Raw genomic sequence first — 14,146 nt, forward strand, 5'->3', positions numbered from 1 at the left:
AGAGAGAGAGAGAGTTAGTTTGGTGGACATGTATGTGCATACATGCCAAGTGTGCAAGTGCTGGTGTGAGTGTGCCATTGTGCACAAGACAACTTTCTGGTTGGTTCTCTCTCCTTCCACATTTACATGAGTTCCTGAGATCAAACTCAGGTCAACGACTTTGCATGACAGGTACACAATGAGTTATTTATATTTCTCTAGCAGAATTACTTACAGTTTTAAAAATGTTTATTTTAATTAAACTCTTTTCCCTCATTTTTAATTGTGGTAAGAACAGTAGATGTTACCTGCCCCCTTTCTAACAAATCTGCCGTTGTTGACTAGAATATTTTCAGATAGCAGTTTTCTCACAGCTTTTATATTAAGTATCATTTGACTTTACTCAAACAGCCTGCTTCTCAGAAACTGAAATGGCAGGCATGGGGCCTGCAGTGGTCTGCATCAGGTCTTCTGCGTATATGTTATGGCAGTTAGCTTGGTGTTTCTGTGGACTCCTAACCGTGGGAGTGGGTCTGTCTATGACTCTCTTGTCTGCTTTTGAGACTCTCTGCTTCCTATTGAGTTGCCTTGTCCAGCCCAGTCTGAGGGCTTTTGCTTTGTTTTACTGTATCTTGTTTTGTCCTGTTCAGCTGTCCCTTGGAGGCCTCTTGGAGGCCTGCTCCTTTCTAAAGAGGAAACAGAGTGGGAATGGATCTGGGGGAGAGGGAAGGTGGTGGGAGATAGTAAAATTGGAGAGAGGGGAAACTGTGGTTGGGATGTAGTTTATGAGAGAAGAATCTATTTTCAATAATATTAATAAAGTTTGCTTCCAATTACACAGCATCTAGCTAACATTCATTTCTTATGATACTTATGACATTTGCAGTTGGTTAAATGCTACAGTTAGCTTGAACTCTATGTAATAAATAATTTTGAAAGAAAATTATCCTTACTAGTATGAATGGTCCCATATTTTAGGGCAAGCTGAAAAACTGTTACATGCAGTGTCAGTGAAAGACCACTTGCCTGTTTGCAAATCCCATACACAGTCATCCAGGAGTGTTCAACAAGGCCTCACCTGTAAAAAATGTACTAAACATGAGGCCTGGACTCCGAGAGGAGTCTTCTCCACAGTGAGCCAGCATTGCTCACCTGGATGACACGAGGGCAACAGTTCCACACAGGAAACCGTGGCAGTGTGTGGTCTTCCTGTCACACCACAGTGCTGTTGCACTGGCGTGCTTCTCTTGCTTAGTTCTGTTTTCATGATGTCTTTATTCTTATGGTCAAAACAGTACACCTGGGCATCCAGCTTTTCTCCAACCTGCCTGTCCCCTTTGTATTATTTCCTGTTGTACCTGTTCTCAGCTCTAGAAAGAGCAGAGACTGCTGGGACTCCTTTAGAAAATCTTAACAGTGTCTGTAGCAAAGCAGGCTCCTGCTGATTTAGTGCTAGGTCAGTCAGGACAGAGACCAAGTGGTGCAGCGACCTCTATATTGTGTGGAGTAAGCATTTAATATCATAATTTTCGTGGGTAAAATAGGAGGGAAACTAAACTGAGTGGTGATTTTTTGTTATAGTGTTAAATTATGTTAATATGGATCCATTTCCTGTATAAAGACTTTTAGAAGATAGAGTTTTCAAATTGTATTGGTAGTCTTGGAGGGTGTTCTTAGTGACTGTTGCCAGTGCCCAGGCTTTCCTCCTGAGCTGAAGAACACAGCTCTTCTTTTGGCTAAAGAAAGTTACCTTCCCCTAAAAGCCAGGTGGATCCAGTTACCGTGACATTACTTTCACATGTAGGCACCAAGCAGAGCCTTTTGCAAAACCAACAACTGCTGGATTTCTAGGCTGACTTCTAAGTCAGTGTCAGACCAGCAACTGCAAACCCGTCCAAGACCCTCCATCCCAAACCGTCACGCCTTGGGTACAGTAAGGACTAGCTTTATCTTCCCGTTATAGTCTCTGTTGGGTCTGTTCAGCTTGCAGGCACAAAGACAATGAAAAAGTATTTAAGAAATGTTTGTAGAGTGATTTGGAGGCTGCAGACGATGATGCCGTGATTAAGAACACTGCTGCTCTTCCAGAACATCCTAGTTCAGTTTCCAGCACCCACATCACACATACACACACACATATACACAGAGAGAGAGAGAGAGAGAGAGAGAGAGAGAGAGAGAGAGAGAGAGAGAGGAGAGAGAGAGAAAGAGAGAGAGGAAGAGCAGAAAAGGAGAGGCATGAATTTTTTAATTAAAAAAATGGGGGCTGGAGAGATGGCTCAGTAGTTAAGAGCACTGACTGCTCTTCCAGAGATTCTGAGTTCAATTCTTAGCAACCACATGGTGGCTCACAACCATCTGTAATAGGATCTGATGTCCTCTTCTGATGTGTCTGAAGACAGCTACAGTGTGCTCATATATTTTAAATAAATAAACTTTTTAAAATGATTGCACTGAAAATAGCCTTTTATAGAGTACATGCCTGAATGCCTTCCCCAATAAATAAATAGAATTTATTTAAAAAAAACAAAAAAACAAATTTCCTAAATGTATTAATTGTCTGTGTATATGGTGTTAGGGATTGGACCCAGAGCTTTGAAAAAAAAAAAAAAAAAAAAAAGATACAATACAATAAATAAGCACATGTTTACCACTGAGCCACAACCCCACCAATATATGCTTTTATTCTAGAATTTTCCCCAGTGAGGATGCCACTTCAGCACTTTCTCAGACAGCTTCCTCTGTAGCCCAAGCCTGGCTCCCTCCTGACCTCCATCCCACTTTGTTCTTTCTCATCCACTTCAGTCTTTGTTAGGCTCAAGGCTCTTGAGTTAGTAACACTGCCTGACAAAGAACAGAGTGGATTCCACCCCCGACCGACCTCCCCCAATTTCATAAAAATTTCAGGTTGTCATAATGCTTTTAAGACACCTGGTTCACATTCTTTTTACTTTGAAAAATTGCTCAAAACAAATACAGCATATTATGGTCTGCATTAGTACTTCACTAAGTACTTACAAACAAATCCAGGGAGTCTCATAAAATCTAATGGCTGAAAAGAGGGCTCAAAAAGGCAGATGCTTTTGCACTGAAGCCATAGAAGGCAGAAGATGGCAGAGTGTAATGGAGGCCTGCCCTTTTACTCTGCCTTGTGGTGTTTCTGCCAGGCAATGATGACTCGGACATAGACATCCAAGAGGACGATGAGTCGGACAGCGAGCTGGAGGACAGACGGCTGTCCAAGCCTCGGACAGCGATGGAGGTGCTCATGCAAGGTAGTGTGACTCCTGTTGCCCAGCTCCTTGTGCCTGTCTCTCAGAACTCCAAGAGCAAACTTGGGTGAGTTTGCTTAGAGCCACAGTGTACTGAGAAGGGCCCTTGGAAGCACTTCCTGTCTCAATCCGTTCTTCAGGATCTGTCTCTCAAACTGCTCATGGGAGATCATTGCCTCTGATAGTCCTTTGGAGTGCTTCATGTAGCTAAGCTGGTCTTGAATTCACAGTGTACCTCAAGATGACCTTGAACCTGATCCTCCTGCTTCTGCCTCCTAGGCATTGTGATTACAGGATACAGCACCATGCCCTGCACATGTAATATTCCTATCTGTGTCCTTGGGAATAGCTGGTTCACATTTGTGGCTTCAGATTTCCCACAGATACCTCAGAAATGGCCTCTGTAGCTGAAGCTCTCTGCAATATTTGTTTTGGTCAGTGAAGTTTCATCCCTTGTGGCCAATTAACACGGAACAGGGGTTATATAAGTGCCTCTTACAAATCTCATTTGATGGATGAGAGCCAACACCAGACAAAGCTGTGTAACTTACTCAGTGTTAGTCTGAGAACAGCAGTGCTTGTTTCAGATCCCAAAAACTATGGCTAGGGCCTTCAGATGCCATAAGACTTTGCACTTGTCTAACCAAGGGAAGGGCTTCTGCAAACAGTTCTGGGCCTGCTCTGAGCAGCGCCCCTCCTGCAGTGCTTGGACCTAGCCAGCAGGAACCTGGTCACATTTTCATTCTGAAGCTTCCACCTAGATCCATGCACAGGTGACACTGGTTCCTAAGAGAGGAACATTTTCTTTTTCCACAGATAGCAATGAAGTTCTACTGTATGTGACCTAACAGTGGAGTTCAGTGACATTTCCTCCCCAAATCCTGAGAAGGATGTATTTTTCTTTTTTAACTTTTTATTGATCCTTCGTGAGTTTCACATCACGTACCCCAGTCCCACTCATCTCTCTGCCCCTCATATCCCTCCTTCACCCTTGCAACACCTCCCAATAAAGCACACACACAAACAACAAAACAGTGCATAGGAAACATCTCAGTGGAAGCTGTAGTGTGTCCCATAGTCTATCCCTCTGTCCACACACCTTCTCTTGCAAATGGTCATTGCAATGAGTCATTCGTCTGGTTCAAGATCTCTGACTTCCCTGACACCAAAATATTGGATCACCATCAGAACTCCTCCCAGTTATCCTGTGGTTGCCCTGTGTCATGGAGATCCTGCAGCTGTGGAACAATAGGACTGGCCCTTCCATGCATCCCAGCCATTCACTAATGATAGAGACTTAGGGATGAGTCACTTCAAATACCTAACTCTGGGCCTGGGTGGACTGAGCTGATCCGCCTGCTGGCTCTCCCTTATCCCTACCACCAGGGTAGCCATCAACAGGAGGAGGCAGGGTCAACTCTCCTGCTCTCATGCCCTAAGGGCCAGCTCTGGCTCACCTGCACCCATGCCTCCAGAGCCAGCTCTACTGTACTACCCAGTCAAGGTGCAGGGCCCACTCTCCCAAGTGCTGCAGCCTGTGAGGAGCTGAGGCAGCTCTCATACCCTCAGAACAGGCTCATGTTTGCTTTCACCTTAAGTGCCAGCTCCACTGTATTGACCAGGCAAGATGCAGGGCCCATTCTCAAGAATGCTGCAGCCAGCAAGGGGCAGGGCCAGCTCACCCTCTCTCGTGACCCCAGGGTCAGCACTCCTGACTACCTTAGGTGGAAATGGAGGAAGGGGCAGAGGGCTAATGGCAGGGCCAACTCTCCCTCACTCTGTTCTTAGGACTTGCTCACCCACTGCCCCTCAACCTGGACCAGCACTACTTTGCTGCTTAGATGAGATGCAGGGCCCACTTTCCCAAGTGCTTCACCTGGCTAGGGTCAGGGCCAGCTCTCCTGACTGCCACACCTGATGAGTTGCAAAGGGGGCAAGGTTTCACCCCTGCACCTATGCTGCTTCATGGTAGACAAATGTCAGGGCCAGCTTTCCTGCGTTGTCGACCTCCAAGCTGGCTCACATGCACTGCCCCTCAATAACCCTCACCCACTCCTGCCACCAGGCTCTGCTGTGTTGTCCAGGCGAAGTACAGGGCCTGTTCTCCTGAGTACTATAGTTGATAGAGCCAGAGCTAGCTCTCCCAAGCTCATGAGCCTGAAGGCAGCTTTGAGGAGTGGTGTATATCACTTCTGTGCCTGTGACAGATGAGTGACAGGATCAGCTCTCCCACACTCATGCCCTCGGGACTGGCTCACTCACTCGCCTGGGCCAGGTGCAGCCCACCTCTCCCAGTGCTGCTTCTGGTGAGAGGTAGGGACAGCTCTCCAGAGCACTGCATCCAGTGAGAGGCAGGCCAGTTATGCTCGGCCCCTGGACATCGCATGGTCTCCAGCAGCTGCCCTGACCAGGGGCATCCCATGTACTCTAGTGGTAATATGAGCCATGGACATCAACACGTCCCCTGCTACTGTGTAGCCATGGACTCTAACATGGCCCTCAGTGGCACCTCCCGCTGGGACCTCACCATGGCCCCAGGTTGCAGGACTGGACAATTACAAGCTTCCCTTTTCCACCCTGAGTCTCCAGTTCCATCTCTTCACGATGCTCAAGCTGCTCTGCTTCCCTTTCTTTCCCATCTGACCAGCACATATGTGCACGTTGTGATGGCTCCCACTGCAGGCTGGCCATACAGCTGGCGGGCCCCTGGGTGACTTCCTCCATCTGTACTGTGTGGCATGGTGGCAAGCAGGTGTCTATGGCCACCAGTGTCATGCACTGGAGGGCAGGTCTGTGGGTGGCATGGCAGTCCACAGGTTGGCCTTCCTCCTCCCATGCTGTACTACCTGGATTTGATTTTTATGAGTCCTTGGCACACGACGGCTTTGGCCACCAAGCCAGGCATCAAGCTAGATGGACAAAGGACTCCCATCTGCTCTGCCCCTGACTAGTATAAGAATACCACCAACAACAAGGTGTCTCCTTGCCCATTGCCAGGGGAGCAGTGGATATGTTTTTTAAATACTCATTCTTTTCATGGTTGTTTTGTTGTTCTGGAAATTAAATCCATAACTTTAAGCATATAGACAAATACTCTACCACTAATCTATACCTCCAGCCTTCATGTAAAATGTTTATGTGTGTATGATGATGATGATGATGATGATGATGATGATGATGTGTGTGCACACATGCATGTGCACACTTGGGCACTTGTCCCAAGGTAACTTTTGAGACTCAGTTTTTTCCTTCTACCATGTAAATTCTGGAGATTGAAATCAGATAATTAGGCTTGGTAGCCAGCACCCTTGCCTACTGAGCTGTCTTGCCAGCCCATGTTAATTTTATTGTTTTTTGTTGTTGTTGCTGTTGTTGTGGTGGTGGTTGTTGTTGTTGTTGTTTTGACATTCTCACTATGGAGCTCCAGCTAGCTTTGAGCTCACAATGATTCTCCTCCTTCAGTCTCCTGAGTACTGAGATTGCAGGTGTGTATCACACCCTGGCACGTTAATATTCTACTGCCTTTATCTCATTTTTCAAAGTAGAAGTGCAGAGCTCCAGCATGGTAGCTCACACCTGTAAGTCCATCACTCTAGAGTCTGAGGCACAATCGAGAGTTCAGGGCCAGCCTCAACTATATAGTGAGTTTCTCTCTCAGAATAGAGGAAGGGTGATACAGGAGCATGACTACTATTCGTTGACAGTTCTAATTAGTTGGAGCTCACTTAAGTATATATGTTAATATGTACATTGGTATTTCCCCAGTTTTCCAAGGACAGAAAGTCTTAAATGCCATTTCCTGCCATATTTTCCAAGAATCTCATCATTTTTTGGTTTGTTTTCTCAGGAAGGCCCAGCAAACGCATCGTGGGCACAATGCAAGGTGGAGACTCTGATGAAGACGTGAGTCCATCGCCTTCCCAACACTCCTGTGCCTCCTGGTCTGGGGCTATGCTCATAGCTTAGCTCAGGTGCTGCCCACAGTAATGGAGCTGCACATGGTTTGACTGCTGGAGTTTGGCCTGTGAAGGGCTGGTTCTCCCTTGCTTGTCAGGAGCTTGCTTCTTGCTTCACACAAATGCGCGCACCCTTCGCCCTTCTTTGCTTTGTCGCTTTCTCACAGTTCTTTCCATTCTCACTTTCCAAAGATGCAAGCAGCACCAGCCCTCTTAGGTAAATGCAGGACTCCCAGCTCCAGGAAGCAGGTTGGTTTCTTTTGCTTGCTCATCTGTTTGTTGCTCTGTGTTGGTCTGCTCAGGGCTAGCAGGTCCTCTCCTCTGGGGTGATGCTTCCTTTCTTGGGCAGGAAGCCCTCAGTAAAGATCCCATTGTGAGAGAGGCAGGGTGATCTCTTGCATTACCATTCTAAAGAGGGTCAAACACCAAGACCAAAGATGAGAAAGATGTGTGCAGTCATTAGACCCTGAAATATAACCTAGAAATGAAGTGTTGATGCCAAGGGCCATGGTGTAATACCAGCCTGTCTTCAGCACCCTTCTGCAGTTCTAGAGCAGGAACACAGAACAGATATTTTCCTAGACCAGGGCCTCGGAGACACCTGGCAGGAGGCTGAGATCAGGATGCTGGTGCCTTGAACTCCACCAGATAGATAAATGGCTAGAGAACTTAACCAAAAAGGGAAATCTGGGTTCCCAAAATGTCAGGCTGGGTATGTACTGCCAGGCTGTCTGAGCCCTGTTCTGTTGCAGTCCCTGGCCATGCTCCTTGGCCCATGTAGCAAAGGTACTGGAGAGACACCAATCCAAGGTCAGTTTGTAAGGTACAGGCCTATGTCTGGGGTCTGGCACCTTCACAGGAACAAAACAGAACCTTATACTCTTGGATGGTGCTTGACTTACTAAGTACCACAGTGCAGTATTACTTAGATTCACAGGAGCAAGCTAGAGTGCCTAGTGTTGCCTAGACACAGACACTTGTACCTTGAATTCCTAGGACAGTCACTAGAGAGGCAGAGAAATCACTGGTCTATAACTTTCTTTTTAACAGCAAGGATGCTCATGATACCATCCACTCCTGTCCACCTAAGGCTGAGACACAGGATCTGGCCTAACAAGCCAGTGCTTCCTGGAAAGTGTGTCTGGCTTCTGTTTTATTTGCTTGCATGCTTTTCAGAATTAATGCATCCTCAATGGCTCAATTCTTCCCATTTGTTTATTTCATGGAGGCTGTGTTCACACAGTCCCTCTGTCACAGGGCTTTTATGTGTTCGTTCAGCATTGAATCTTTTGAGTCCTATCAGTGTTGGATCCTGAATGCAGCAGGGAACAAAAACAGTCCTTGCCTTTGGGACACATGTTCTAGGACACAATCTAGCAGACGTACCACAGTCATGGTTGTTAGGGAAGAAATAAAGTCAGTTCAGAAGCTGAGAAATGAGAGACAAGGGATTTTTTTTTTTCTTTCTCATGCTCAGGCAAGGCCTCTCTAATAGAAATTGGAGCAGAGGCCTGAATAAGGGGTAGGGTGAGCCATGTTGGGGTGGACAGAGCCCCTAGGCCCAGGGAGTGTGAAGACCTCCAGTGCCTAGGAAGTGGCAGGATGAACTGGGCTGAGAGTGATGAGAGGCAGCAAGGGCATTGTGGACCTGTATGGGTTTGATGAGCACCTCATAAGATATAAGATATTGCAGTTGTCAGCCCAGGAGAGACAGGCAGCAAGTACAGCTGTATAGACTGGAGGTGAGGGCATTGTAGCCTGAGGAAGCGAGGGCATTACTGTTGAGAAGTGCTGAGATTCTGGGTGTTTCCATACCGGACCCATCTTGTTTTCTTAGTTAATTGCACCAGTGTGATGCAGAGAAGAACATGCAGACTGCTTCGGTTATGGTTTAACTGACCAAAACCGCAGGGCTTTAACTTCCAGATGAGTTGAGGAAGGGCTGAAGTGGGTGAGGAATTTGGTTTTAGGCATTCCCGATGTGTGGCCTCTTAGACATCCACATTTGTTGTGGAGCAGCCAGATGAAATTAAAGTTTGGAATTGAAGAAACAGGGCTGTGTCCCCACTGCATTGGAGTCTTCTCAGTCTTCCTAACAGTGGCTCGGGCTGTGGGGTACTGTGCTTAGACAGTGGAGGGTGACACGTGGGATGCTTGCGGACAGTATTTACCCAGGGACTTTATCCTTTCTTTTTTTCACTGTGAGACAAGGTCTTTCTATGTAGCTCAGGCTAGCCTCAGATTCATAGTCATCCTCCTGCCTTAGCCTCTGGAATGCTGAAATTGTAGGCTTATACCACAATAGGTCTGGTCTTTTCAAGGATTTCTGCTGGAAAGGACACAGACAGAGCAGGGTAGCAGGACAGAGCAGAGGTGGTAGCTCTTTAAAGAAGAGAATTCTAACGTGTGACTACTCAGGAATAGTCTAGATGGTGACCAGCCATCTTGGTCTATATACACAGAACATAGGACTTGCTGCAAGAATGGCAGCCCCAGTTGGTGCTCTCTGGATCCAGACCGTGGAGGAGCTGGGGCACCTTTTACCTTGCCCTCTTACCCACATTTGTACTGCTTCTCACTTCCACCCGGCATAGGCCTCCCTTTCTCCTGCACTTTTGCTGTCTACCTGTTTACTGGGTCTCTGGACTGCAGGAGCCATGCAGCATCTAGGTTCCTCAGCATTGATTAGGGGATTCCCAAGACATCCATGGAAAGCCAAGCTCTGCTCAACACCATGGGAAAGAGTGACTGGTTGTAGCCTCAGTGTAGTGGACTCACTCAGCTGGCACTGTGCTAGGTTCCCACCTGCACTATATGGGATTGCTGCTCGTTGCTCTTGAGAGGGTAAGGTAGGGTCTCTTAAGGACAAGATCAGAGTGAGCTGCCACCTCAGTTATATTTGCCATCTCTTTGCTTCAGGAAGACTCAGAGGACAGTGAAATTGACATGGAAGATGATGAAGAAGATGATGACGATTTAGAAGATGAAAGCATTGCTCTCTCACCAGCTAAACCCAGTCGAAGGGTCCGGAAACCCGAGCCCTTGGATGAGAGTGACAATGACTTCTGACCTTGCCAAGGAACCCAGGCAGATTAAGAGCCTCAGATGTGTAGGTAAACAGGGACTCAGCAGGCTGGAAAGGTAACAAGTGTTTTGTTTACTACACCATCTGGGCTTAACCATACTGAAACCCCACGAAGATTTTCTTTTGTCTGTCTCCTAACCCTTGGGATCCCCACACCTGTGTTCTAAGTAATTCAAGTCTACAAGAAAAGCCCTTGAGGAGAAATACAGACTGACACCATACAAGTCTTGGCTGCTGTTATTATTTTTTTGTTTCTTTGCTTTTGTTTTTCCGAGTCAGGGTTTCTCTGTGTAGCCCTGGCTGTCCTGGAACTCACTCTGTAGACCAGGCTGGCCTCGAACTCAGAAATCCGCCTTCCTCTGCCTCTCAAGTGCCAGGATTAAAGGCGTGCGCCACCACCGCCTGGCTGCTGCTGTTATTATTAAATTAGTTTTCCTTGATGATCACATCACAGAGAGCTCCAGATTATGAATGTTTTGTTTTCTCTCAGAGGACTAGTGTTCTTCCTGGAGGCAGATTCATGCTACCATCACAGTTCCCCAGCCTGGCTCCCTCAACAAGTGCAGCTCCAACTTCTACTGCTACCTACTCCTGCTAGCAGGCATCTGTATGTGCGTGTGCCTGTGTGTTATGTGTGCACATGTTCTAATGTGAGCAGGTACACACATTTGTGCTGGTAGGCATGCATGTGTGTACATGTATGTGTGAAGGCCAGAGAACAACCTGTTGTATGAAATATAAAAAAAGGCACCCACACTAGCACTGTCTATGTTCTTCTAGTAACATGATTTCCCCACCACCAGGGTCTCCATGGTCCCTATGAGGTGGCCGCCTGACTTTGTTCTCTTGCTGCAGATCCTGCTAACATTCCCAGCCATCTACCCCCTGTGGTTAGCTGTCACAAATCCCTATAACCCAGTAAAATCAAAACTCTAGAGGCTTGTGATTTATCAGTCAGATTTTTATCAGTAAACTCTCACCCCACAAAACATCTACACAATGAACTCAGAGTCAATTGATACTGGTAAAATTGCCCACCTAGATTGGACAAATTCTCCTGTAATTATCCATTCCTTATATGATAATTCATAGCTATCCGCGGCTATTTAAAGCCACTGGGAATCTGGATCATCTTTCTCTTTTCCATCTTCCTTCCCTTTTGTCTCCCTCTCTGTCCCATCTCTAAAACTCTCAGCCCATCTTCTCTCACCTTAGCTTGTGCCTGCCCTTACCTGCATCTAGACAGCAGTCTACAGCAGCCTCTGCTTGTTCCTCAGGAACTGCCCACCTTTACAGGGTGTATGGATGGATCTTTTACCAGTGCCTGGGAGCTCGTTGATTATCTTAGACTGACTAGACAATCTGCTCCAGCCTTATCTCCCACTTCCCAGGGATTACAAGTGCACACTAAGGGTTTGGGGAGGGTTTTGGAGACTTCACTCAGATCCTCATGCTTGCATGGCAGACTGTGTCAGCTGAATTGTATCCTCAGCCCAACTGGCATTTTTTATTTTGTTTAATTTTTGAGATAGGCTCTCACTATGTAACCATGGCTATCTTAGAACTCCCATACAAACCAGGCTGGCCTTGAACTCACAGAGGTCCATCTGCCTCTACCTTGTTGGTATATGCCCATGCCAGTGCATTTAGAAGCCAGAGGAGACATCAGCTGTCTTCCCGATCACTTTCCGCCTTAGTCCTTAAGACAGTCACTCCCTGAACTGAAGCGTGCTGTTTTTCAGCTAGACTGGCTAGCCAAGAAGCTCCAGTTGGTACACAGTGCTGGGGTTACAGATATGTGTAGCCACGCCCATATTTTTGCTGTTTGTTATTGTTTTGTTTTTGAGTCAGGGTCACTGTGTCCCCCTGGTTGATTTGGAACTTGCTTTGCAGGTCAGGCTGGCTTTGAACTCCCAGAGCTATGCATCCCTTTGCCTCTAGACTGCTGTGATTAAAGGTGTGCGGCATCCCACTTTGTCACTCCACCTTTTTATGTAGGTTCTGGCATCCAAACTTAGGTTCTCACGCTTGTGTAGAAAGTGGACGTCCCCACTAAGCCATCTCCCTAGGTCTGTATACACAGCACACATGGAAGAAAAGTGGAAGTGTCATTATTTTCATTTAGTTTATAGTCAGAAGATTTCAAAAGCTACTTTACCACTCCGTAAAATGCACACAATGTGAGTAAGATGCTAGATGGCTCAGTGGGAAGGGAGCTCGCCAGTGAGCAGAGTTCAATCCACAGAGCTCCCACTGTAGAAAGGAGGAACCCACTCCCACCGGCTGTCCTCTGACATCAACACGGGCATGGTCGCACCCACACACGAATAGATGTGATTTAAAAATATATTCAACACTGTATTTTTATATAATTAAACTTTACTCAAAAACATTATTTTTAACTTGTACCTATTACATACATAAACTAGCATTTGTCATTGGCAAACATTTTTGTTTGTTTTTTGAGGCAGGGTCTCATTGTGTAGCCCTGGTTGTCCTAGAACTCACTATATAGACCAACTTGGCTTTGAACTCGAAGAGATCCACCTGCCTCTGCCATGAACTCGGCCTGAAGAGCAGCTTGACTTAAACGTCCTGTCTCTGCCTCTGCACACTGGGCACACGGCCACCCCAGCCAGATGCTGCGTTTGGTAGTGGTTGTTGCTGCTACTGTGGCCATCACGGAGAAAGTCACAGGACTGGAGAGGTGGCTCAGTTAAAAGTGCTTGTTGCTTATGTAGAAAACTAAAGTTCATAACTCCAGTTTCAGAGTGTGTGATGCCCTTTTCTGACCCCTGTGGGCACATGTAAAACATGTGACATACATAAATGTAAAACAAACCCAAAAGGATAACAGTAGAAATCACGAAGACTCCTCTTGAGACAAGAAGAAAACATAAAATCTCTTCTTTCCCAGTCTATTTTGGGGAAGGGGCACAGCTTGACAGCTGTGAGAGGCCTCAAAGGTCCACACTCTGCTGGGATCAAGATCTTCCTGGCTTTGTCCCTAAATTCCTGTTTTCTGAGACCGAGTCTCCGGCTGGTTTGGAGCTCACTGTTAAGCAGGGACCCTGACCGTGTGTCAGCAATGCCATATCTACATGCTGTGGGTGTATGGGAATGACAGAGTGGCTGTAATGTAGACAATGCAGCCCTGCTGTGGTGACCACTCGGTAGGCCAGGAGGATAAAGACCCAGGCTCAGTAATTAATAAAAGGCGGTTTTGGAACCCAGTGCATTGGTACATGGTGCCTATTTGGCCGTGACCATGAAATCATTTTGCCATAGGTACATTTTCTGTGCAGATTTCTTTTCACTAAGTATGTATTGAGCAGTTATGGTTCTCAACTGTCATGCTTACATTAGTTCTGAGATGAATGAGTCTTAGCATCTGCATGCAAGGTGCATACAGTGTCAGGGGTACGAGAGGCTTGGAAACCCAGAGTAAGGAGCAGCAAGCCTTCTCTGCTTGGAAAAGGTGTGTGTGAAGGTCAGATTGACCTGGGTCTTCTGGGGGATTTTTGCTGTCTGGTTGTCTGTGCTTTGTAGTAGTGGGGATGGAACCTAGAGCCTCAAGCTCTACCATGATCTGTAACCCAGCCCTGAACTGGACAAATAAGACTCCATCACATACAATCTATGTAAGATCAAGCCAGCCAAAATCCTCACAGAGATAAAGGAGATGACCGAGGCCCTGCTGTACTGAGGAGCTAGTGGCAGTTAATAGCTGCTTCAAAACAGAGAATCATTTTCCTTTTTTTTTTCAGGGTGTTCCCCACTGGTATGTTTCCCATGCCCCAGTGAGTAACCCTTCTGCATGTACTTATGGACTTAGTGGATTATCAAACAAAAAA

At 46.6% G+C, this 14,146-nt stretch overlaps 1 protein-coding gene and 1 non-coding gene across 7 annotated transcripts in view; one reads left to right on the forward strand and one right to left on the reverse strand.

The window, feature by feature from the left end:
* The window catches only part of Cluap1 (clusterin associated protein 1), a 31,678-nt gene extending 21,162 nt beyond the window's left edge, over positions 1–10,516 (forward strand). For 3 of the 6 annotated variants that reach the window (XM_076937274.1, XM_034505146.2, XM_034505147.2), the window contains exons 10-13: positions 3,147–3,254; positions 7,099–7,154; positions 7,400–7,456; positions 10,127–10,516. In XM_076937274.1, coding sequence (XP_076793389.1) covers positions 3,147–3,254; positions 7,099–7,154; positions 7,400–7,456; positions 10,127–10,276 — 371 coding nt within the window. In that variant the 3' untranslated portion in view covers positions 10,277–10,516. Of the gene's footprint in view, positions 1–3,146; positions 3,255–6,796; positions 6,875–7,098; positions 7,155–7,399; positions 7,457–10,126 lie in introns of all 6 variants that reach the window. The other 3 variants (XM_076937275.1, XM_034505148.2, XM_076937276.1) reach the window with 2 other exon arrangements.
* Positions 6,111–6,253, reverse strand: LOC117712174 (small nucleolar RNA SNORA48). Its single transcript, XR_004607242.1, has one exon. It is a non-coding gene; the product is annotated as a small nucleolar RNA SNORA48 (small nucleolar RNA).
* Positions 10,517–14,146: the final 3,630 nt, after the last annotated feature.

Source organism: Arvicanthis niloticus, chromosome 6, assembly GCF_011762505.2.
Source record: "Arvicanthis niloticus isolate mArvNil1 chromosome 6, mArvNil1.pat.X, whole genome shotgun sequence".
NCBI classification, from domain to species: Eukaryota; Metazoa; Chordata; class Mammalia; order Rodentia; family Muridae; genus Arvicanthis; species Arvicanthis niloticus.